The 27,106-nt window shown below is 37.1% G+C and overlaps 1 protein-coding gene across 1 annotated transcript; it reads left to right on the forward strand.

Annotated features, from left to right (window-relative positions):
• Window positions 1-251: 251 nt before the first annotated feature.
• LOC130947799 (uncharacterized) lies at window positions 252-2,132 on the forward strand. Its single transcript, XM_057876504.1, has 4 exons — window positions 252-435; window positions 516-604; window positions 1,293-1,419; window positions 1,891-2,132. Exons 1-4 carry the CDS (start codon window positions 252-254, stop codon window positions 2,130-2,132), a joined length of 642 nt encoding a protein of 213 aa, XP_057732487.1.
• The last annotated feature ends 24,974 nt before the right edge of the window (window positions 2,133-27,106 follow it).

Here is a 27,106-nt window from a genome sequence, read left to right on the forward strand (position 1 = left end):
GTAGCCAAAACGGTTCGATTAGTTCAATTTTCAAAACCTTGCTTTAATTATATTAAAACGGTTTAATTTTGATGCACTGAAGAGGAGACTTGTGGCCTTTTCAGGACGACGCTCTTCCTCTCTTGGAGCAGGCAGTTCGCAGCCTTCTTCCCTGTCTTGCAGTTGGTTGCTCTCGCTAGAGAAGAGCAGAGACGGGTTTGATCTTTGATCCTTTTGTGTGCAGGGTTCCATCCAGAAAGAAGAGAAGAAGAATGGAGGCTGCGAAACGGTTACAAGGAAACTCATTATCACTTTTCAGCGAAGGCATTGGCTTTGTTTTGTTGCGTTGGTCCGCTCTTCGTGATGCTGTCGAGAACCAGTGGGGTGGCCCTGACTCCCGCCTCAAGGCCGATAACCTCGCCACCGATATCCTCTCCTGGTTCACTCAATCCAGAGGTTGCTCGCTATTACACTGCTTCAATTATTGTTATTTTGTTTTAGATCCTTAATATTTTTATTTTCTGAATGATTCGCAGAGCCGCTTGATACTGATGACTTGGAGGACAAACTCTATGATGGCATGATTTCGCTCAATGTAGTGGTTGAGGATGGCAGCATTAAAGAGGTGCATCTTTCTTTCTTTGTTGGATTAATACATATTATTTGTTGTTGAATTTTGCTCATGTTGCTTGTTTGCAATAATTAAGGTTTAAATGTAGTTGTTATCTTTAGTTTACCATAGTGTTTGAAAGTAAAGTTACCTAATTTGTTAAGCTCAATGGAAGTGGGTTGAATGTTAGTTGAACTTTAACTACAAGGTTGAGGGTTTGAATCTTAGGAAACTCTCTTTGGAGAGGGCTGCATTTTTTTACCACCTCGATCACAACATCAGTCTTCCCTGTCTTTTTATTCATAGGTGGAAACTGAAAACTTAATATCTGGCCATCATAGGCATAATTAATGGTACACTATTTAGTCTTTAGTTTTTGGAATGAACATATCATTAGTCACCAATTTTCATGTTCATGTCATATGTTTCTATTTTGTATTTTAAAATCTTGATATACCTTTTGTTTTGTATGTATTTTATTTGGAAAGAAGCAGTTAAGTAGGGCTCTGGTGTCTATATCCATTTGTAGCATAGATTAAACTTAATGTGAACTGTGTCCTAAGGTCATTTTTTCAAACTTAAAAGAAATTAAAGCTGTGTATGCCACTGCTAATGACTCCTTTGTGATGTATCTGTGTATTTGCAGTATTTTCTTGTGATTCTCATTTTTTCATGTTCATGTTATTATTACGAACTAATGTAGGTAGCTAAAAATCTAATGGTTATGCATGAGGAATGCTTAGAAGGAAACTTTGTGACCATTGAGTGTTATAGGCAGGCCATTGTTAACCAAGCTGCGCATCCTCGTGCAGTGCCACAGGTAAATGATAGCATAATATTTTTGAATGAGTATGAGCCTTGATTGTGTTATATTGCTATTCTATAAATTTTTTACACTTGTGTATATGATTGATTTAGGCTTTTCCTTGTCCTATATGACTGGATTTTTTTAGGAGGGAGCAACGTTAAAGTATATTATTTGATGGGAATGTGATGCATGAGTTTGCTTTGCCCATACTATATTTAGGAGGAGAAACATTAATATTTTAATTCTATAACTTCTAATTTCTAAACGAGCTTAAATGTTCAGACATTATTCATAATAGCGCATCATGGTGTCATTTTGGTTCATGTACTCAACCGCACATATAGTGAAAAAATTTTTGTTGTTGGCTGACACGTGAACATTTTCTCTTGTTTACATCTTTGCTAAGATACAACTGGAAGCTCATCCACATTACTTGAATTTTGAAGTAGTAGTAGTAGTTTTTTTTTTATGATTTATTTATTTTTTTAAATAGATTGTGATGATGAGGATGATGATGAGGATGAGGAAGATGATGATGTCCAAGGTGGTCAAAATGGTGAAAGCAGTGCTAGGCAAGCTACTTCAAACATGGATGTGGACATTCCAAAATCTGAATCAAACATGAGTTCAGGTAACATGCGGATTGATGATGAGCCTCTCAAAAAGGATGCAGGTGAAGCAGAGGATGGATGGGTTGTAGTTTCAAAGAAAAAAAACAAGGTTAGAAAAAATTAGATGAAGAATAGTTCAAATTTTCCTTTAGGATGGTGCAATCTTCCTCTGGTTTCTATTGGTTTTTGTTGTATTGCACCTTTTACCTCAAAGCGTGTTACTTTGTAATTAATTTTTGTTTGCTTATTTAAAGGAATCGATCGGCTGAGCCTGAGGTCTTTAAAAATAGTAAAATATTGAGAAGAACGTATTTAGGGTTTTAACAGTCCAACGTTAACATTCCTAATTATATATCCTTTAGTTTTCGCGACCTTTATGCAAAATATGAAAGTTCATTTCAAATACTTACATTGAAAGCCTTGAATTATGTGTTATCCTCGCTTCTATTTTCCGAGCACTTTCTTCAATGCATTGACTGAATTATTTTTTCTTGCTCCTACATGAGTAGTAGTATCCTGCACTCCTGATTTTTTACCGCATCTAAGTATTGGAAACCAAGTATTTGACTATTTGCAAAAAGTGAATAAGGCATAATGGATTTATTACCTTTGGAGCAGGCTGGACTTCTCGAGTTTCTAATTTTAGGAAATAAACTGAGGCATCGATCTGTTTTTATTGTGCGGAGTAACTTAAGAAAGTTTTGAATTGGGGATTGTTCTTGAAATAATTTGGAATCCAAATCTTGGTGATATGAAAGGCTAGTTTGAAGAAAGTCCTTAGGCTCTTATTGCGAACTGCAATTAGGTACCTTAATAGATTTATTTGAGTTTATCGCCACAAACCAAGAAAAAAAATGGTAACATAACGGTATATATATATATATATATATATATATATATATATATATAGAATTTATTCAATATTCTGAAAGTTGGTTCAAACTGAATTAAAAATTGGCCGATTTTAAAATTTCATCTAAACTGCACGTTGGTCTGCAGAGCCACAAAAAAAAAAAGGAAAAAGAAATGGAGAGGGCAGGAGGAGAATTAGAAAACAGAAGAATTCTATTATTTTCTTTTTTCCCCTCTCAAAGGCGCTCATCTTCTTTCCCGCACCACCGCCGGTTACCATGTCATGGTAACTGACACAACTTTGTGCCCCTTTTTTTGTTCTTGTTTTATTGCTTGTAACTTTTTTGTTCTGTTCTTCAATTACAACGATGCATCCTCAGTCCCTCACAACTAGAGTTGGAAATGAGCCGACCTAGACCAAGCTCAAGCTCGACTTACCAAAATTGAATTTGACTTACGGCTCAACTCATTACTAATCGAGCTTATTTCTTAAATTCAAGTTCGACTCATCGAAAGCTTACGAGTTAGCTCAAATAATAGGAACATGATCTATAATTCTATATTAATATATTATAACTTGTATATTTTAAAAAATCAATTTTATATATTGTCTATCTATCAATAAATTATAAATTTTTTATTTATATTTTACATCAAAATTATATGTAAAAATAAATATAAAATTTTAAATAATTAAGATTAATATATATATATATAATTATATATTACTATTTCATATGTATATATATAATATTAAAAGTATAAATTAAATGCATATATAATATAGTTTGTCCACTTATTCATATGATTTGCATGGTTTTACATTCTCCTTCCCGATTTTGTGCTGTGATTGAAAACATGCTTCTTTGGCTTTTATTTTCTTTTATTTAAATCCTCTCTTATTACCATTCGATGCCTTGATATGTGTGTTAAGTGATTTTAGGGATTACAGGGCAAGGATGGCTTAGAGGATGGAAAGGAAGCGTGCAAAAGTGGAAGGAATACAAGAAGTTGAAGAAATTGCTAAGCTGTCTAACCTGACCTCTTCGCACTCAAACGGTCATAACTTGAGCTACAGAGATCCAAATGACGCATTTCTAGTTGCGTTGGAAAGCATCCGGGGCTTCGATTTGATATATAATTTGCTATAGTGGCCGTACAGATATGTGATGCGAACGCGCGCTCCATGCGGACGCGTCGCATCTGCGAAAATCAGCGTGGCATATTTCATAACCAGCGAATTCTGGGCTGTTTTTGACCCAGTTTTCGGCCCAGAAAATACAGATTAGAGGCTATAAAGTGGGAGAGTCCATACATTTATTCAGAAGTCACACTTTTCATAAATTAGATGTAGTTTTTAGAGAGAGAGGTCTTAGGATTAGGATTCATCTTAAAGGATTTAGGAATATTTTTATCTTTTTCATCACAGGTTCAATGTTCTTTTTATTTATTTTCTCTTTTATTTGTTTATGCACTTTTCATGTTAGGATTTTTTTAATTAATATAATTTGAGGTATTTCAGACTCATGATTGCTTACTTCTATTTATTATATAAGTAATTTAGATTTTTTACTATTGGCTTTAGTTGATTAATTGGTAACTCTTGAGTTGTCAAACTCATCGTGATTGATAATTGTTATCTTTGCTGATTAATTTAGATTCTTATAACTCTAGTCTTTCCTTGAGGAGTTGACTAGGACTTTAGGTGTTAAATTAATTTGTCCACTTAACTGACCTTCATAGTTAGAGGTTGACTTAGTGGGAGCAAAAATATAATTCTCATCACCATTGATAAGGATAACTAGGATAGGACTTTCAGTTTTCATACCTTGCCAAGAGTTTTATTAGTTATTAATTTATTAATTCCTGCAATCTCTTTGTCCTGTTCAAACCTTTTCAAAACCCCAAAATATACCTTTGCATAACCAATAATAAATCATACTTCCTTGCAATTCCTTGAGAAGACGACCCGATGTTTAAATACTTCGGTTATCAATTTCAAAGGGGTTTGTTACTTGTGACAACCAAACATTTGTACGAAAGGATTTTCTGTTGGTTTAGAAGCTATACTTACAACACGATTATATTTGTGAATTTCTTTACTGATAGAAAAACCGTTCGTCAATGTGACTAAACCCTAATTCCTTAGACCTTTTTAGTCTCCTCTAAAATTCATCAACCGCCAATTCCTTGGTCACTTAATTCCAATTAGAGGGTGAAGTTCAATTCTAGTTTATATGCCACAAAAATCCTAATTACCCAAATATAAGAGGATTATATGTCACGTATCCTGTTAAGTCCAGATAATTAGAAATTTAGGAGAATATATTTTCAAGCTGTTATTCAAGTAAAAAGTTTTTCCAAGTTATACAAGAACTCAATTAGAACCAAGGCCATACTTCCGTTCCACCCAGATTCATAAAATAAAGAACGAAAATAATTCTTGAAATATAAATCAGTACATGAATTAAAATAAAAAATAATAGTATCAATCCATACAATAGACAGAGCTCCTAACCATAACAGTGGAGGTTTAGTTGCTCATGGTTCAGAGAGAAAATAAGGATTCTGAAAAACTGTAAAGTGCGGAATGAGGTATAAAAAAAGAGAAGAGATTTTTTCCCTTTTATATCTAATCCTAATTAATGTAAAATATATTTTCTAAAAATAAATAATATCTTTTCCTATTTTTAAATAAAATAAAGTTTAAATCAGAATTAATAGGAGATTGCGTGCTTGCTTCTTGGAGAGTTGGGGACCACTTGATTCCTTAATAATCCACGCCTAACTTGAGAAATCTCAAGTTAGGCGCAGCGTTGGCCGAATTGATGGAGAAGAAGTATGAACTATTATACATCGTTGAAAAGCTCTAGAAGTTAGCTTTTCAACGCCGCTAAAATCACTTCAATTGGATCTCTGTAGCTCGATTTATTTAGGTTTAAGTGCAGAGAGGTCAGGGTTGACAGCATCATTCGCCTTCTTCTCTTTTTCTACGGAAACTCCATCAAATCCATTCGAATGCTACCTAAAATAAACAGAATTGTACACGACTCAAAGTAGCATCCATAGTGGCTAAAAGATAATTAATTCTTGATTAAACTCAACAAATTAAATACAAATTCACTAGAAAAAGGTAGGAAAGATGCTCACGTATCACCTATCATTTTAAAGAATTTTCGTTCATGCAAAATACTTAAGGCTGTAGCTATTGAAAATCCAAATGATGTTGATCAAGCTACTGAAATTGTTCTCAATGAAATTATTCTGGCATCAAAAGTTCTATAATATTCACTGAAATTGCATCAATTTGTGATCTTCTGGCATGTCTCACACATTTAGTATATATCTTGGAGAGTAATTACAAGTATTAGGACACAAACAGAATTGCATCAATTTGTGATCTTCTGGGACAATGTTATTTCTTCTTTTTTTCTCACACTTCAATCCGTGAACTTAGCCAACATGGCAGAGTAAATTAAGCAGGGTCCAATCTGCATGCAACAAGTAGATTATGAATAAGAATACATTGGAGGGTTAAAAATAGAAGTGATGATTATTATCACATGTGTCTAAGTAACAAAAAGTAGTCTTAAATATGTCACATTCATCAGTGCAGAAAGAAGAGAGAACACAAGTGAGGGTGAGTTGATGAATGAATAATGATGAGAAAAACATGGACGAGAAAAGCGACAAGGAAAGAAAGATTTTGATGGAAGTGCTTGGTTGAATTCCAGTGCCTTTTGCAAACTGTAAGAACCGCAACTAATCAACCGTTTAATTAAGTGATTATATTTTTCAAATTAGATTTTGAATAGTTAGAGAGGGAATTTGAGGATTTAAATGTGATTTTTGGACTCAGTAGGTTTTTTTGAGTTAGAAAATGTGTTTTCTGCAAAAAACCTTGAAAAACCGCGAACTGGCAATTGAACCGGTTGAACCGGTTCAAGTTTGCCCGGTGCTACGTGAGAAAAAGTGAAAATAGCCAAAAATCTTAGAAAAATATTAGAAGTCAAAAACCGAGCGTTAATTTTAAAGGTTTGGCCCAAAGTTGAGCCAAACGGGCTGGACCGGGCCCAAATTGGGCCCAAGCCCAACATCATATAAGTCCATTAAGTGGCAAACTCTGCCACTTTTAATTCCAAATAGCAGCAGCAACATGAAAGTGAAGAGAGGAGAGGTAAGTGTTTTATTTACTATTTATCATCTTCTTGGAGCCATATCTCACTCTCCGGAGTTCCGATTCGCGTGCCGTCAGTTGCTATACAAAGCTCTTGCCAAGTCTGTTAGTTCAATCCCACTTGTGTATGTAAGAACTCAAAATTCCCTGCCCAGTTTTGTGCCCTTTGTGAAATTCGAATTTTGGGTTTTGATTTTGAGTGATCTTTATGATTTTGGGTAGGTGTTTAGGTTCACTCTAATCCTTGCTTAGTATTGGGTTTTGGCTACAAAAACTGTTGGAAAAGATAAGAGGCTTTGAAACTATTGTGAAAATTTGATTATGAGGAGTCCTAGGTTGATTTGTGATGATTTGTGTGTATATAGCTTGATTATTGTGGGTTTGGAAGCTATTGGAACTTGTTGGTGCTTGTTGAAGTGGAAGTGGAGGCTTGCTTGTGGTTGAAAGCTTGGATTGTGCTTAATTTTGAGTTTTGGTGCATATTGGGAATCGGCCAAGGTATGGTTTCGGTTTTCTCTATGTAGTATATAATATTCATGGACACTTAGGCTAGTTACCCATAGGATAAGTTTAGATTTAAATGATTGTGAGTTGTTAAATGATGATATGCGATGATTTATGATGAATTGATGATTGTTGAGTTTGATTATGATGATTGATAGCGATATGATGAGGATGAATGATTTGTGAAGTTGAGAAGTGAATTGTGTTGGTATATGTGATATTGTTGTTGATAAATTGGTGTTGTAGTTGGGAAAATGTTAATGAGGTTTGATATATGTGATATATTGATGTTGAGATTGAAGATGAGTAAAATTAAAGGAAAATGTAGTAAGCTTGGTGTAATATAACAGAGAGGGTTGATTTTGATGAGAATTGGAGTTTGGAATGGTTTGGTTTGGTTTTGGTTGTGTTTTACAAAGGAATTGAGGAAATTGTGATTTTGGGTAAATGTTGGTTTTTGGTAAACTTTGTCTGATCATAACTTTTCTCTCGATTTTCAAAATGGGCTGAAATTTATTTAGAAGTAAAGTTCATTGAAAACCCTTTAAATCGATATAAAGTTTGCAAAATTTGGGATTTTGTAGAGGAAGTTATGATCATTCAAAGTTGGTGTTGAAAATCTAAATTTCTGAAAAGTTGCAGAATTTTATGATTTCTGATATGTGCGCATGCACAGCCTTGTGGGAACGCACAACCCTGCAAAAATCTTAATCTGTGCAGACACACAGACCTGTGCGCATGCACACTGGTGGACGAAATTGTGATCCTCTTTGTATTTGCATGAGATTTATTTAATGGCTATTGGCTATGTGTGGACACAACTCCGTTCAACTTAACTAGCAAGTGTACTGGGTCATCCAAGTAATACCTTACGTGAGTAAGGGTCGATCCCACAGAGATTGTTGGTATGAAGCAAGCTATGGTCACCTTGTAAATCTCAGTTAGGCAGATTAAATGGTTATGGGTTTCGAATAATTAATAGTAAACAGAAAATAAAAAAGGATAGAAATACTTATGTAAATCAATAGTGGGAATTTCAGATAGGCGTGTGGAGATGCTAGAATCCTTTCGAATCTCTACTTTCTTATTGCTTTCATCCAATCCTTCTTACTCCTTTCCATGGCAAGCTGTATGTAGGGCATCACCGTTGTCAATGGCTACATCCCATCCTCTCAGTGAAAACGTTCCTATGCTCTGTCACAGCACGGCTAATCATCTGTCGGTTCTCAATCAGGTTGGAATAGAATCCCTTGATTCTTTTGCATTTGTCATCACGCCCAGCCTTCAGGAGTTTGAAGCTCATCACAGCCATTCAATCCCAGAATCCTACTCGGAATACCATAGACAAGGTTTAGACTTTCCGGATCCTCATGAATGCCACCATCTATCTAACTTATACCACGAAGATTCTGTTGGGGAATCTAAGAGATATGCGCCCGGCCTAAAGTAGAACGGAAGTGGTTGTCAATCACGCGCGTTCATAGGTGAGAATGATGATGAGTGTCACGGATCATCACATTCATCAAGTGTTGTGCAACGTATATCTTGGAATAATAATAAAAGAGAATTGAATAGAAAGTAATAATAATTGTATTGAAACTTGAGGTACAGCAGAGCTCCACACCCTTAATCTATGGTGTGCAGAAACTCCACCGTTGAAAATACATAAGTGAAAGGTTCAGGCATGGCCGAATGGCCAGCCCCCTGAATGATCAAGAGACCGAATAATCAAAGGCTAAACAGTCAAAAGATTAAACTGTCAAAAGATGTCTAATACAATAGTAAATTATCCTATTTATACTAGACTAGCTATTAGGGTTTACATGAGTAAGTAATTGATGCATAAATCCACTTCCAGGGCCCACTTGGTGTATGCTGGGGCTGAGCTTGATCTATCCACGAGCTGAGGCTTTTCTTGGAGTTGAACGCCGAGTTATAACATGTTTTGGGCGTTCAACTCCGGATCATGACGTTTTTCTGGCGTTTAACTCCAGACAGCAGCATGTACTTGGCGTTCAACGCCAAGTTACATCGTCAATTTCCGAATAAAGTATGGAGTATTATATATTGTTGGAAAGCTCTGGATGTCTACTTTCCACTGCCGTTGAGAGCGCGCCATTTGGAGTTCTGTAGCTTCAGAAAATCCATTTCGAGTGCAGGGAGGTCAGATTCCAACAACATCAGCAGTCCTTTTGTCAGCCTTTTTCAGAGTTTTGCTCAAGTCCCTCAATTTCAGCCAGAAATTACCTGAAATCACAGAAAAATACACAAACTCATAGTAAAGTCCAGAAATGTGAATTTAACATAAAAACTAATGAAAACATCCCTAAAAGTAGCTTGAACTTACTAAAAACTACCTAAAAACAATGCCAAAAAGCGTATAAATTATCCGCTCATCACAACACCAAACTTAAATTGTTGCTTGTCCCCAAGCAACTAAAAATCAATTAGGATAAAAAGAAGAAAATATACTATGAATTCCAGAATATCAATGAATATTAATTATAATTAGATGAGCGGGACTTGTAGCTTTTTGCTTCTGAACAGTTTTGGCATCTCACTTTTTCCTTTGAAGTTCAGAATGATTGGCTTCTCTAGGAACTTAGAATTTCGGATAGTGTTATTGACTTTCCTAGTTAAGCATGTTGATTCTTGAACACAGCTACTTATGAGTCTTGGCCGTGGCCCTAAGCATTTTGTTTTCCAGTATTACCACTGGATACATAAATGCCACAGCCACATAACTGGGTGAACCTTTTCAGATTGTGACTCAGCTTTGCTAGAGTCCCCAGTTAGTGGTGTCCAGAGCTCTTAAGCACACTCTTTTGCTTTGGATCACGACTTTAACCACTCAGTCTCAAGCTTTTCACTTGGACCTGCATGACACAAGCACATGGTTAGGGACAGCTTGGTTTAGCCGTTTAGGCTTAGATTTTAATTCCTTGGGCCCTCCTATCCATTGATGCTCAAAGCCTTGGATCCTTTTTACCCTTGCCTTTTAGTTTTAAGGGCTATTGGCTTTTTCTGCTTGCTTTTTCTTTTTCTTTCTATTATTTTTTTTTCGCAAGCTTTTGTTATTCACTGCTTTTTCTTGCTTCAAGAATCAATTTCATGATTTTTCAGATTATCAATAACATTTCTCTTTGTTCATCATTCTTTCAAGAGCCAACAATTTTAACATTCATAAACAACAAGATCAAAAGACATATGCACTGTTCAAGCATTCGTTAAGAAAACAAAAGTATTGTCACCACATCAATATAATTAAATTAAATTCAAGGACAATTTTCGAAATTCATGTACTTCTTGTTCTTTTGAATTAAAACATTTTTCATTTAAGAGAGGTGAAGGATTAATGGATTTTATTCATAGCTTTAAGACATGGTTACTACATACTAATGATCATGAAGTAGAGACACAAAACATAGATAAACACATAAAAAAACCAAAAAACAGAGAAATAAGAACAAGGAATGAATCCACCTTAGTGGCGTCTTCTTCTTGAAGGACCAATGATGTTCTTAAGCTCTTCTATGTCCCTTTCTTCCCTTTGTTGCTCCTCCCTCATTTCTCTTTGATCTTCTCTTATTTCATGGAGAATGATGGAGTGCTCATGATGTTCCACCCTTAATTGTTCAACATTGTGGCTCAAATCTTCTAAGGAAGTGTTGAGTTGTTCCCAATAGTTGTTGGGAGGAAAGTGCATCCCTTGAGGCATCTCAGGGATTTCTTGATGATGAGCTTCCTCATGCATCTCTTGAGAACCGTGAAGGGTCTCTCTTGCTTGCTCCATCCTTTTCTTGGTGATGGGCTTATCCTCTTTAATGAGGATGTCTCCTTCTATGATAACTCCAGCTGAGTAATATTGATGGCAAATAAGGTGAGGAAAAGCTAGCCGTGCCATGGTGGAGGGCTTATCGGCTATTTTGTAGAATTCATTGGAGATGACCTCATGAACTTCTACTTCCTCTCCAATCATGATGCTATGAATCATGATAGCCCGATCCACAGTAACTTCAGATCGATTGCTAGTGGGAATGATGGAGCGTTGAATGAACTCCAACCATCCTCTAGCTACAGGCTTGAGGTCCAGTCTTCTTAGTTGGACTAGCTTGCCTTTGGAGTCTCTCTTCCATTGAGCTCCTTCCACACATATGTCCATTAGGACTTGGTCCAACCTTTGATTAAAGTTGACTCTTCTAGTGTAGGGGCGTTCATCTCCTTGCATCATGGGCAAGTGAAACGCCAACCTCACATTTTCCGGACTAAAATCTAAGTATTTCCCCCGAACCATTGTGAGATAATTCTTTGGACTCGGGTTCATACTTTGATCATGGTTCCTAGTGATCCATGCATTGGCATAGAACTCTTGAACCATTAAGATTCCAACTTGTTGCATGGGATTGGTTAGGACTTCCCAACCTCTTCTTCGGATTTCATGTCGGATTTCCGGATACTCATTTTTCTTGAGCTTGAAAGGGACCTCAGGGATCACCTTCTTCTTTGCTACAACATCATAGAAGTGGTCTTGATGGCTCTTGGAGATGAATCTTTCCATCTCCCATGACTCAGAGGTGGAAGCTTTTGTCTTCCCTTTTCCTTTTCTAGAGGATTCTCCGGCCTTAGGTGCCATTGATGGTAATGGAAAAACAAAAAGCTTATGCTTTTACCACACCAAACTTAAAATATTGCTCGCCCTCAAGCAAGAGAAGAAAGAAGAGAAGAAGAAGAAGAAGAAAATGGAGGAGAGTGAGGGGGGATGGATTCGGCCAAGGTATAGTAGAGGGGGTAGTGTTGTGTGAAAATGAAGTAGAATGGAAGGGTATATATAGGGAGAGGGGAGAGGGTAGGTTCGGCCATTTAGGGTGGGATTGGGTGGGAAAATATTTTTGAATTTTGAAGGTAGGTGGGGTTTATGGGGAAGAGTGGATGGATGTGAGTGGTGAATAAGTGATTGGGAAGAGAGCTTGAGGTGATTGGTGAAGGGTTTTTGGGAAGTGTGACATGGGGAAGAGTAAAACTAGGATTAGGAGGTAAGGTGGGAATATGTTAGGTGGGGATCCTGTGGGGTCCATAGATCCTGGGGTGATCCTGTGGGGTCCACAGATCCTGAGGTGTCAAGGAATTCCATCCTTACACCAAATAGGCATGCAAAATGCCTTTGCACACCATTCTGGCGTTTAAACACCGAGTGGTGCACGTTTTGGGCGTTCAACGCCCATGTAAAGCATGTTTCTGGCGTTGAACGCCAGTTTCATGCTTGTTACTGGCATTCAGCGCCAGCTTTTCTTCTAGGCACATTCCTGGCATTCAGCGCCAGAATGTTGCTTGTTTCTGGCGTTCAGCGCCAGTTTCATGCTCTGTTGTGGCGTTGAACGCCAGCCAGATGCTCATTACTGGCGTTGAACGCCAGCCTGTGCTTCCTCCAGGGTGTGATTTTTCTTCTGCTGTTTTTGATTCTGTTTTTAATTTTTATATTTTTTTCGTGACTCCACATGATCATGTACCTAATAAAACACAAAATAACAATAAAATAAAATAAAATAAAAATTAGATAAATAAAATTGGGTTGCCTCCCAACAAGCGCTTCTTTAATGTCAATAGCTTGACAGTGGCTCTCATGGCGCCACAAGGTGATCAGGTCAATGTTGTATAGTCCCAACACCAAACTTAGAGTTTGGATATGGGATCTTAACACCAAACTTAGAGTTTGGTTGTGGCCTCCTAACACCAAACTTAGAGTTTGACTGTGGGGGCTCTTCCTGACTCTGAACTGAGAGAAGCTCTTCATGCTTACTCTCTTTTGTCACAGAGGGATGGCCATGTGCCTTAAACACAAGGTAGTCCCCATTCAATTGAAAGACTAATTCACCTCTGTTGACATCTATCACAGCTCCTGCTGTGGCTAGGAAAGGTCTTCCAAGGATGATGCAATCATCCTGTTCCTTCCTAGTGTCTAAGATTATGAAATCAGCAGGGATGTAAAGGCCTTCAACCTTTACTAACACGTCCTCTACTACTCCATAAGCTTGTCTCAATGACTTGTCTGCCAATTGTAATAAGAACAAGGCAGGTTGTACCTCAATGATCCCCAGCTTCTCCATTACAGAGAGTGGCATAAGATTTATCCCTGACCCCAGATCACACAGAGCTTTTTCAAAGGTCATGGTGCCTATGGTACAAGGTATTAAGAACTTGCCAGGATCTTGTTTCTTTTGAGGTAGAATTTGCTGAATCCAGGTATCCAGTTCACTAATGAGCAAGGGAGGTTCACTTTCCCAAGTCTCATTTCCAAACAACTTGGCATTCAGCTTCATGATAGCTCCTAAGTATTGAGCAACTTGCTCTCCAGTTACATCTTCATCCTCTTCAGAGGAAGAATAGTCTTCAGAGCTCATGAATGGCAGAAGGAGATTTAATGGAATCTCTATGGTCTCTATATGAGCCTCAGATTCCTTTGGATCCTTAACAGGAAACTCCTTCTTGCTTGAGGGACGTCCCAGGAGGTCTTCCTCAGTAGGATTTTCGTCCTCCTCCTCCCTTGTGCATTCGGCCATATTGACTATATCAATGGCCTTGCACTCTCCTTTTGGATTCTCTTCTGTATTGCTTGGGAGAATACTGGGAGGAGTTTCAATGACTTTCTTACTCAGCTGGCCCACTTGTGCCTCCAGATTTCTAATGGAGGATCTTGTTTCACTCATGAAACTGAAAGTGGTCTTTGACAGATCAGAGACTAGATTGGCTAAATTAGAAGTGTTTTGTTCAGAATTCTCTGTCTGTTGCTGAGAAGATGATGGAAAAGGCTTGCTATTGCTCAGCCTATTGCGTCCACCATTGTTAAAGCCTTGTTGAGGCTTTTGTTGATCCTTCCATGAGAAATTTGGATGATTTCTCCATGATGAGTTATAGGTGTTTCCATAAGGTTCACCCATGTAATTAACCTCTGCCATGGCAGGATTCTCAGGATCATAAGCTTCTTCAGAAGCTGCCTCTCTAGTACTGTTGGATGCATGTTGCCATCCATTCAGATTTTGAGAGATCATGTTGACCTGTTGAGTCAACACTTTGTTCTGAGCCAATATGGCATTCAGAGTATCAATTTCAAGAACTCCTTTCTTCTGAGGTATCCCATTATTCACGGAATTCCTCTCAGAAGTGTACATGAATTGGTTGTTTGCAACCATATCAATGAGTTCTTGAGCCTCTTCAGGCGTTTTCTTTAGGTGAATAGATCCACCTGCAGAATGGTCCAATGACATTTTCAAAAATTCAGATAGACCATAATAGAATATATCTAATATGGTCCATTCTGAAAACATGTCAGATGGACATCTTTTGGTCAGCTGCTTGTATCTTTCCCAAGCTTCATAGAGGGATTCACCATCTTTTTGTTTGAAGGTTTGAACATCCACTCTCAGCTTGCTCAGCTTTTGAGGAGGAAAGAATTTATCCAAGAAGGCAGTGACCAGCTTATCCCAAGAGTCCAGGCTATCCTTGGGTTGTGAATCCAACCATATTCTAGCTCTGTCTCTTACTGCAAAAGGGAAAAGCACGAGTCTGTAGACTTCAGGATCAACTCCATTCGTCTTTACAGTCTCACAGATCTGCAAGAACTCAGTTAAAAACTGATAAGGATCTTCAGATGGAAGTCCATAAAACTTGCAGTTTTGTTGCATTAAGGCAACTAGCTGAGGTTTCAGCTCAAAGTTGTTGGCTCCAATGGTAGGAATGGAGATGCTTCTTCCATCAAATTTGGACGTTGGCTTTGTGAAGTCACCAAGCATTCTCCTTGCATTATTATTGTTTTCGACTGCCATCTCCTTCTCTTGTTCGAAAATTTCTGAAAGGTTGTTTCTGGATTGTTGTAATTTAGTTTCTCTTAGTTTCCTTTTCAGAGTCCTTTCAGGTTCAGGATCAATTTCAACAAGAGTGCCTTTTTCCCTGTTCCTGGTCATATGAAAGAGAAGAAAACAAGAAAAGAAGAGGAATCCTCTATTTCACAGTATAGAGATTCCTTTATGTTAGTAGAAGAAGAAAAGGGGATAAGGAAAGGAGAATGGTTCGGATTTTTAGATGAAGAGTAGTGAAGAGAAGTGTTAGTAAATAATTAATTAAATAGAATAAGAAAAGAGAGGGAGAATTTTGAAAAAGGGGTTAGTAATTTTTGAAAATTAAATATAAGATATAATTAAAATTAAAATTTAGAACAAAAAGAATTTTTGAAAAAGAGGTGAGATATTTTCGAAAATTAGAGAGGAAAAAGTAGTTAGGTGGTTTTGAAAAAGATAAGAAACAAACAAAAAGTTAGTTAGTTGATTGAAAAAGATTTGAAATCAAAATTGAAAAGATAAGAAGTTTAGATAAGATATTTTGAAATCAAATTTTGAAAAAGATAAAATTTTGAGAAGGATAAGATAAAAAAATAAGATAAAAATTTTAAGAAAAAGATATTTTGAAAAAAGATTTAATTTTTACAATGACTTAACTAACAAGAAACTACAAGATAAGATTCTAGAATTTAAAGATTGAACCTTTCTTAACAAGAAAGTAACAAACTTCAAATTTTTGAATCAATCACATTAATTGTTAGCATATTTTCGAAAATATGATATAAAGATAAGAAAAATATTTTGAAAAATAATTTTTTTTTAAATTTTCGAAAATAAGAAAAAAATGGAAGAGATATGATTTTTGAAAAAGATTTTTAAAAGATAAGATTTTTAAAATTGAAATTTTGACTTGACTTGTAAAAAACAACTAATTTTTAAAAATTTTTGACCAAGTCAACCCAAAATTTCAAAAATTTGGAGGGAAATAAGGAAAAGATAATTTTTGATTTTTGAATTTTTAATTATGAGAGAGAAAAACACAAACATGACCCAAAACATGAAAATTTTGGATCAAACACATGATGCATGCAAGAACACTATGAATGTCAAGATGAACACCAAGAACACTTTGAAGATCATGATGAACATCAAGAACATATTTTTGAAAAATTTTTGATGCAAAGAAAACATACAAGACACCAAACTTAGAAATCTTTAATGCATGGACTCTAACGAACAAAAAATGCATATGAAAAACAACAAACAACACAAAACAAGAAAACATCAAGATCAAACAAGGAGACTTGCCAAGAACAACTTGAAGATCATGAAGAACACCATGAATGCATGAATTTTTCGAAAAATGCAAGAAAATTTTTTTTAAAGCATGCAATTGACACCAAACTTAAAAATTGACTCAAGACTCAAACAAGAAACACAAAATATTTTTGATTTTTATGATTTTCTAATTTTTTGGATTTTTATTATTTTTTTTTGGAAAATATTTTTGGAAAAACGAAAAAGAAAAGAAAAATTTGAAAAAGTTTTTGAAAGAAAAATTACCTAATCTGAGCAACAAGATGAACCGTCAGTTGTCCATACTCGAACGATCCCCGGCAACGGCGCCAAAAACTTGGTGGACGAAATTGTGATCCTCTTTGTATTTGCATGAGATTTATTTAATGGCTATTGGCTATGTGTGGACACAACTCCGTTCAACTTAACCAGCAAGTGTACTGGGTCATCCAAGTAATACCTTACGTGAGTAAGGGTCGATCCCACAGAGATTGTTGGTATGAAGCAAGCTATGGTCACCTTGTAAATCTCAGTTAGGCAGATTAAATGGTTATGGGTTTCGAATAATTAATAGTAAACAGAAAATAAAAAGGGATATAAATACTTATGTAAATCAATAGTGGGAATTTCAGATAGGCGTGTGGAGATGCTAGAATCCTTTCGAATATCTACTTTCTTATTACTTTCATCCAATCCTTCTTACTCCTTTCCATGGAAAGCTGTATGTAGGGCATCACCGTTGTCAATGGCTACATCCCATCCTCTTAGTGAAAATGTTCCTATGCTCTGTCACAGCACGGCTAATCATCTGTCGGTTCTCAATCAGGTTGGAATAGAATCCCTTGATTCTTTTGCGTTTGTCATCACGCCCAGCCTTCAGGAGTTTGAAGCTCGTCACAGTCATTCAATCCCAGAATCCTACTTGGAATACCATAGACAAGGTTTAGACTTTCCGGATCCTCATGAATGCCGCCATCTATCTAACTTATACCACGAAGATTCTGTTGGGGAATCTAAGAGATATGCGCCCGGCCTAAAGTAGAACGGAAGTGGTTGTCAATCACGCGCGTTCATAGGTGAGAATGATGATGAGTGTCACGGATCATCACATTCATCAAGTGTTGTGCAACGTATATCTTGGAATAAGAATAAAAGAGAATTTAATAGAAAGTAATAATAATTGTATTGAAACTTGAGGTACAGCAGAGCTCCACACCCTTAATCTATGGTGTGCAGAAACTCCACCGTTGAAAATACATAAGTGAAAGGTTCTGGCATGGCCGAATGGCCAGCCCCCTAAATGATCAAGAGACCGAATAATCAAAGGCTAAACAGTCAAAAGATTAAACTGTCAAAAGATGTCTAATACAATAGTAAATTATCCTATTTATACTAGACTAGCTACTAGGGTTTACATGAGTAAGTAATTGATGCATAAATCCACTTCCGGGGCCCACTTGGTGTATGCTGGGGCTGAGCTTGATCTATCCACGAGCTGAGGCTTTTCTTGGAGTTGAACGCCGAGTTATAATGTGTTTTGGGCGTTCAACTCCGGATCATGACGTTTTTCAGGCGTTTAACTCCAGACTGCAGCATGTACTTGGCGTTCAATGCCAAGTTACGTCATCAATTTCCGAATAAAGTATGGACTATTATATATTGCTGGAAAGATCTGGATGTCTACTTTCCAATGCCGTTAAGAGCGCGCAATTTGGAGTTCTTTAGCTCCAGAAAATTCATTTCGAGTGCAGGGAGGTCAGATTCCAACAGCATCAGCAGTCCTTTTGTCAGCCTTTTTCAGAGTTTTGCTCAAGTCCCTCAATTTCAGCCAGAAATTACTTGAAATCACAGAAAAACACACAAACTCATAGTAAAGTCCAGAAATGTGAATTTAACATAAAAACTACTGAAAACATCCCTAAAAGTAGCTTGAACTTACTAAAAACTACCTAAAAACAATGCCAAAAAGCGTATAAATTATCCGCTCATCACACACGCAGGGAAAGGCTCCCTTCCCGCAGCGTTAGCACAACTTGTGCACGCACACACCAATGAAGAATTGTAACCTGTGCGTACGCACAGCCCTGTGCGCACGCACACGTTGGGAAGGCCAGTCTCTTGGGGGCACTAGCACACCTTGTGCGAGCACACAGACCTTATAAAATCTGGTACCTGTGCGTACGAACACCCCTTTGCGTATGCACACTCTTAAAATCTTCCTGGGCGTGCGCGCACACACCCCTGTGCGTACGCACACGCCCTGTTCCACAAATTTAAACTTTGTTTTCAACTATTTCACCATCCCAACAAGGTTGTAATCCTCTATAACACCATTTTAAGGCTTTTTGAGCTAAATTTTGAGTATGGGAATATGTTTATTATGAAAAATTAGCGAACAGAAGTTTAGGTTTCTGGTGTATTGAGGGTGGGTTCGATGGAGTGGGAAGGAGGAAGGAAAATGTTGAATTGACGATGGTTGAGATGAGTTGAGAACTCTGAATGAGATGATGGATCCTTGTGATATTGAAAATATTTTCGGAAAAACAACTGATGTATCATTTGTATATTGAGATTTTGAGATGCTATGCGCCCGACAGGGACGGCGGTTAGATCCCGCCTGTCGAGGTAGCGGTGGCGGCAGTGTAAGGGCGGTGGTTCGTCCCGCTTGCGTTGAGATGTGAGGTCCGTCGCAATAGTATCCCGCTCGCATCCTTTCGGAATCACTATAGTGTGCCGGCACTATATCCGGGTCGGTTATCCGAGCACGATATCCCGGGGGTTTCCATTATGATTTCCGAAAGGCAACATCTCCGGGAGATGTGTCGGGTTGGCAGTTGAACCAACAATGTGATATCACAGTCAGTAGGACAGGCATTCATCATGTGCTTTTTCTATCTGTTTGATTGCTTTGCCGACTTGTAATTGTATGCCTATTTGTATAACATGTTTAATTGCTACTTGATTTACTTGTCTTATATGCTTCTACTTGTGTTTTACTTGCATTGTATATACTTGTGCTTTCTACTGAGATTGAGGAGGTTCAAAAGGCAATGGCGATGAAATCGGATGGAGGATCGGTTGGTGAAGGCTGTGGGACAGCGGTGTTTGATTAGATTAGAAAATCCCCTAAGATATAGTACCCTGTTTAGTTATGTTAAAGTTTTATATAATTATGTTTATTCATTTTAGAATGCTTTAAGTTTGAATTCTTGTGATGGATATGGAGTCTAGGATTGCCTTTGGCGTCCCGGGGTCTTATATCTTACATCACTGGGCACTGTTACCATACTGAGAACCTCCGGTTCTCATACCATATTTCTGTTGTATTTTTCAGATACAGGTCGTAACCCACCTCGGTGAGTTTCTTGGATGGTGACAGAAGCGGAGGATCATGATACCTTTTTGAGTCTTTTGTTTATTTTGTTTATTGTGATTATACATCTCTCACTTTTATATTTTGTTTTGGCCTAGAGGCTTGTATTGAGAGAGAAAAACTTGTATAAGCCCTTTTAAACTATGATTTCTAGTTGTCTGTATATATGGCTAGCCGGCTTAAACTCCGCGAGCCGTGGCTAGATTTTTATGATATTATACTATTATCTTTTGTTATATGGTATCTGTTTCTTGTGCTTTAAGTTAGTAGCTTCGCTAGTACGTTATGCGCTCGTCAAATCCTGTTTTGAGTTATACCTTTCATCAGGCTTCTAGATAATATCATTTCTTCTATATATTATATGTATGAGCTTAGAATTATCGTAACCCCTGATTAACCTTTGCTTTACGACGCGAGGTAAAGTTTAGGCTAATTGGGGTGTTACACAAACTCTGTTTTTCTTGGTCTGCCTTTCAATTCATAGATGTGGATCTTGGACCTATGAATGGGGATACTCCCGAAACTCACAAAGAAAAAAGGAAGTGAGTTAGACAAAAAGAGTGAAAATAGCTGGAACTCCCCTTTTACTTTGCAATTTAATTTAGATATCACAACACACAAGATTTTCCTAAGCAATAATAAGCTACCTCGATCTATTATTATAATTATTATTAATTCATTGATTATAATAATACTACATACAAGTGGGCTAGCCTAGCCGCACCCGCACTCACTCTCCTTCTCTATGTTCTTCTTAAAAGAGATTTTGTTTCCTTATATCAAGCTATTTGTTTGAATATTTTTTGTTACTCCTTTGAGATTATATTGTGATCCAAATGGGGGCATTTCAGGTCATGTCTGAATCATCTTCCTCTCTCCCATTTCATTAACGGAAAAGCTCTACATCAATGTAAAAGATACATGGATGTTATCAAAGTAACTTCCTTCACACGCGCCGTCCCTCACCCCACATTTGTTTGTTATACACGCGCATCATATAACGTATATAACGTAAACCTTTTCTTCGTGATAAACTTTTCTGAACGTAAACCTTTCTCAACGCAAACCTTGTTCTCTTATCGCGTTTTTGTTGTTGTTGTTGTTGTTGTTGTTCTTCTTCTTCTTCTTCTTCTTCTTCTTCTTCTTCTTCTTCAACCTAATAAAATTCCTTGTTCTCTGCATTATGGATCTGGATTGACTTTGACGTAATTAGCTTCATCGTTCTTCTTCTTCTTCTTCTTCTTCTTCTTCTTCTTCTTCTTCTTCTTCTTCTTTGTTTTTTCTTCGTTCTGGGGTTTTGAATTGAAACAATGAATGAATCAACTTCAAATCAGTTGAATGAGTGCGATTATTCTTCGGAAACGCATCAATGATGAGGTTTGGATTATTGAATTTTGAATCAAATTCAATGGATTGCAATTACTAATTTTATTTGAATTGAATGTACGGAGGTGATATGAATCTGAATTGAATTGAATTGATACTATCTAAATTGTAGAGAGAGTTGTTTTGAATTTGGTTTTGTATAATGGATTATCTTTTGTTTACTATTAGTAACTTTTTGGTTCGATAAATATTATAAAATTGTTTCACCGTTAATGACGTTTTCGGTTCACCGTGCAGACCAGCTGTGTTATGGATGAAAGATTTGTCCCAAAGGTGTGGATGATTTTTGAGACATTAGAAGAAGCTGAAAAGTTCTACAAACATTATTTCAAACTTGCCAGTTTTTCTACGAAAATAAGGAACACGACTCGGGATGGAGACAAGATTAAGAATCAACTAATTGTATGCACCAGAGAGGGGAGGTGGAAATCCAAGATATCTCCAACTCTGAAGACATACAAACCCCTCATTCGGGTTAAATTGTCCAGCCAGGATTTATGTACACATAATGAAGGACATCGGTTGATGAGCGGATATTTTATACGCTTTTTGGGGGTAATTTCATATAGATTTTAGCATGTTTTAATTAGTTTTTAATAGAATTTTATTAGTTTTTAAGAAAAAATCATATTTCTGGACTTTACTATGAGTTTGTGTGTTTTTCTGTGATTTCAGGTATTTTCTAGCTGAAATTGAGGGAGCTGAGCAAAAATCTGATTTAGGTTGAAAAAGGACTGCTGATACTGTTGGATTCTGATCTTCCTGCACTCGGAATGGATTTTTTGGAGCCACAGAAGTCCAATTGGCGCGCTCTCAATTGGGTTGGAAAGTAGACATTCAGGGCTTTCCAGCAATATATAATAGTCCATACTTTGCGCGACGATAGATGACGTAAACTGGCGTTCAACGCCAGTTCCATGTTGTAGTCTGGCGTCCAGCGCCAGAAACAGGTTACAAGTTGGAGTTCAATGCCAAAACACGTTACAACCTGGCGTTCAACTCCAGAAACAGCCCAGGCATGTGAGAAGCTTAAGTTTCAGCCCCAGCACACACCACGTGGGCCCAAGAAGTGGATTTCTGCACCAATTATCTTATTTTACTCATTTTCTATAAACCTAGGTTACTAGTTTAGTATTTCAACAACTTTTAGAGACTTATTTTGCATCTCTCATGACATTTTTAGATCTGAAATTTGCACCTTTTAACGGCATGAGTCTTTAAACTCCATTGTTGGGGGTGAGGAGCTCTGCAGCGTCTCGATGAATTAATGCAATTATTTCTGTTTCTCCATTCAAACTTGCGTGTTCCTATCTAAGATGTTCATTCGCGCTTAACTATGAAGAAGGTGATGATCCGTGACACTCATCACCTTCCTCAATCCATGAACGTGCGCCTGACAAACACCTCCGTTCTACATCAGATTGAATGAGCGTCTCTTAGATTCCTTAATCAGAATCTTCGTGGTATAAGCTAGAATTGATGGCGGCATTCTTGAGGATCCGGAAAGTCTAAACCTTGTCTGTGGTATTCCGAGTAGGATTCAAGGATTGAATGGCTGTGACGAGCTTCAAACTCGCGATTGCTGGGCGTGATGACAAACGCAAGAGGATCAATGGATCCTATTCCGACATGATCGAGAACCAACAGATGATTAGCCGTGCTGTGACAGAGCATTTGGACCATTTTCACTGAGAGGATGGGAAGTAGCCATTGACAACGGTGACACCCTACATACAGCTTGCCATGGAAGAAGCCTTGCATTTATGAAAGTGAGAAAGCATTATGTTACAGGAATTCAGAGGACAAAGCATCTCCAAAACTCCAACATATTCTTCATTACTGCGTAACAATTACTTACTTTATGCACTTTAACTTTTTGCAATTAAAACTAAAGAACCCTATTGGTATCCTGACTAAGATTAATAAGATAACCACAACTTGCTTCAAACCAACAATCTCCATGGGATTCGACCCTTACTCACGTAAGGTATTACTTGGACGACCCAGTGCACTTGCTGGTTAGTTGTGCGGATTGCAAAAGTGTGATTGCAATTTCGTGCACCAAGTTTTTGGCGCCGTTGCCGGGGATTGTTCAAGTTTGAACAACTAAAGGTTTATTTTGTTGCTTAGATTAGGAATAATTTATTTTTGTTGCTATAGAGTCATTAAATTCTGAGTCCTTTATTTCCTTTTCAAAAATTTTTCAAAAATATTATTTTTCTTTATCAATTTTTAATTTTTTTCGTGAGTTTAGTGTCTTGTTCTAAGTTTGGTGTCAATTGCATATTTTATATTTTTTTTTTAAATTTTCGAAGTTGTGTTCTTTGATCTTCAAGTTGTTCTTGTTTATTTTTCTTGTTTGATCTTTAGTTTTCTTGCTCTGTGTCTTTTCTTGTTTTTCTTGTGCTATTCCAAAGCATTAGTCTTCCAAAAGGAATAAACCTCTTCAAAACAAGTGTTACCTTTACTGCCCAATTGACTAGAGCGTTGGTCTATGTTCTTGGTAATTGGGTATCTCCTTTTTAAAATCTTTTTCAAAAATAATTTTTCTTTGATTGAATCTTGTGCTAAACTTTAAGTTTGGTGTTTTCTTGTTAATCTTTTTATAATTTTCGAAAATTTTATTGAAGTTTTCTAAAAATTTTAAGTTTGGTGTTCTTTCTTTTGTTCTTGTTGTTCTTGTGAATCTTCAAGTGTTCTTGAGTCTTTCTTGTGTTTTGATCTTAAAATTTTTAAGTTTAGTGTTCCTTGGTGTCTTCCCTCCAAAATTTTCGAAAACAAGGAGCATTAGATCTAAAAATTGTACGTCTTGTGTCTTTTGTGTGTTTTTCTCTTTCATCATAAAATTTAAAATTCAAAAAAATTTATCTTTTCTAACTATTTTCAAGCTATATTTTCAAAATTTTTTATAAAAAAAATTTCAGATTTCAATTTCAAAAATTTTCAAATATTATCCTTTTAATATTTAAAAAAAAATTATTATATCTTTTTCGAAAATATCCTAACCATTTTCTCTCTCCTCATTTTTTTTTGAAAATCTTCATAAAATATTTTCAAATTCTTATTAATTTTTTTATTTTAATTTTTTTATTTTATCTTATTTTTATTTCGGTTTTTATTTTATTTTGTTTTATTTCGAAAATCATTTTTTTATTTTTATTTATAAAATAAACAAAAATCCACGTCATCTCCCTTTCTCCATCATGGACCTAAGTGGACATGAACAGTCCAGAAGGACTTTGGGGTCATATGCTAACCCCACTACTGCTTCATATGGGAGTAGTATATGTATACCCTCCATTGGAGTCAGTAGCTTTGAGTTGAATCCTCAGCTCATTATCATGGTGCAGCAAAGTTGCTAGTATTCCGGTCTTCCACAAGAAGAACCTACAGAGTTTCTGGCACAATTTTTACAAATTACTGACACAGTACATGATAAAGAAGTAGATCAGGATGTCTACAGATTATTACTGTTTCCATTTGCTGTAAAAGACCAAGCTAGGAGGTGGTTAAATAATCAACCTAAAGACAGCATAAAGACATGGAAACAACTGTCAGAAAAATTCCTGAATCACTATTTTCCTCCAAAATGGATGACACAGCTAAGGCTAAGCATCCAAGGCTTCAAACAAGGAGATAATGAATTCCTTTATGATGCCTGGGAGAGATACAGAGAGATGCTAAGAAAATGCCCCTTTGAAATATTTTCAGAATGGGTGCAATTAGACATCTTCTATTATGGTCTTACAGAGAAAGCTCAGATTTCTCTAGACCACTCAGCTGGTGCATCTATCCACATGAGAAATACAATTGAAGAAGCTCAAGAGCTCATTGATACAGTTGCCAGGAATCAGCACATGTACCTAAGCAGTGAATCTTCCAAGAAAGAAGAAGCTAAAACAGTAACTGCTGAACTCAGTCCTGTAGAACAAGTTACAGAATTCAATCAGCAATTGGATTTTCTAACAAAACAGTTAGCCGAATTCAAAGAGATATTACAAGAAACAAGAATGGCTAATATGAATATGGAAGTGCAATTGAAGCAAACAGAACAGCAATTATCAAAACAAATAATAGAAGAGTGCCAAGCAGTTCAATTAAGAAGTGGGAAAACATTAAATACCTCACTTCAAGATAGCAGGAAGCCAAGAAATGAGCAAACTACCCAAAATCCCTCTGAGGACAGTAAGAGCCCAGAGAGGAATAATTCTGGCGCTCAGACGCCAGAAAATGGGTGGGAAGCTGGCGTTGAATGCCCAAACCATGTTCAATTCTGGCGTTCAACGCCAGAAACAAGCAAGGAATTGGCGTTGAACGCCTAGAGGAAGCACAGTTCTGGCGTTCAGACGCCAGAAACAAGTAAGGAGTTGGCGTCTAATGCCACTCCAGCTTCCACCCCTGGCATTCGAATGCCAGTGGGGGATCAGACACATACAAGTGCTGATAATAACCCCTCTAAAAAGGCTTCTCAACCCACGTCTGTAGGCAATAAACCTACAGCAACTAAGGTTGAGGAATACAAAGCCAAAATGCCTTATCCTTAGAAACTCCGCCAAGCGGAACAGGATAAGCAATTTGCCCGCTTTGCAGACTATCTCAGGACTCTTGAAATAAAGATTCCGTTTGCAGAGGCACTTGAGCAAATACCCTCTTATGCTAAGTTCATGAAAGAGATCTTAAGTCATATGAAGGATTGGAGGGAAACTGAAAAAGTTTACCTCACTGAAGAATGCAGTGCAGTCATTCTGAAAAGCTTACCTGAGAAGCTTAAAGATCGGGGAAGCTTTATGATACCATGCACATTAGAAGGTACTTGTACCAAGCAAGCTCTATGTCATCTTGGGGCAAGTATTAACCTAATACCTGCAGCTACTATCAAAAAGCTTGGGTTGACTGATGAAGTTAAACCAACTCGGATATGTCTCCAACTTGCTGATGGCTCTATTAAATACCCATCAGGCATGATTGAAGACATGATTGTCAAGGTTGGGTTATTTGCCTTTCCCACTGACTTTGTGGTGCTGGAAATAGAGGAGCATAAGAGTGCAACTCTCATTCTGAGAAGACCTTTTCTAGCAACTGGCCGAACCCTTATTGATGTTCAAAAAGGGGAAGTAACCCTGAGAGTCAATGAGGATGAGTTCAAGTTGAATGTTGTCAAAGCCATGCAGCATCCAGACACCCAAAATGACTGTATGAGCGTTGATATTATTGACTCTCTGGTAAAAGAAGTCAATATGGCTGAGAGTCTCGAATCAGAGCTAGAGGATATCTTTAAAGATGTTCAGCCTGATCTGAAGGAATCAGAGAGAATAATAGAACCTCTAAAAATCCCTCAGGAAGAGGAGAAACCTCCTAAACTTAAGCTCAAATCATTACCACCATCCCTGAAATATGCATTTCTGGGAGAAGGTGATACCTTTCCTGTAATCATAAGCTCTACAGAGCCACAGGAAGAGGAAGCACTAATTCAAGTGCTAAAGACACACAAGACAGCTCTTGGGTGGTCCATCAGTGATCTTAAGGGCATTAGCCCAGCTAGATGCATGCACAAGATTTTATTGGAGGGTGACGCTAAGCCAGTGGTTCAACCACAAAGGCGGCTGAATCCAGCCATGAAGGAGGTGGTGCAAAAGGAGGTCATTAAATTACTAGAGGCTGGAATTATTTATCCCATT

The sequence above is a fragment of the Arachis stenosperma genome, chromosome 9 (assembly GCF_014773155.1).
Source record: "Arachis stenosperma cultivar V10309 chromosome 9, arast.V10309.gnm1.PFL2, whole genome shotgun sequence".
Lineage (NCBI taxonomy): Eukaryota > Viridiplantae > Streptophyta > Magnoliopsida > Fabales > Fabaceae > Arachis > Arachis stenosperma.

Excerpts from the sequence above, each read along its gene's own strand:
- LOC130947799 (XM_057876504.1), top strand. The coding sequence starts at position 252 with ATGGAGGCTGCGAAACGGTTACAAGGAAACTCATTATCACTTTTCAGC. Across the intron at positions 436-515 it reads CTGGTTCACTCAATCCAGAG|AGCCGCTTGATACTGATGAC; the intron begins GTTGCTCGCTAT and ends AATGATTCGCAG. Across the intron at positions 605-1,292 it reads AGGATGGCAGCATTAAAGAG|GTAGCTAAAAATCTAATGGT; the intron begins GTGCATCTTTCT and ends GAACTAATGTAG.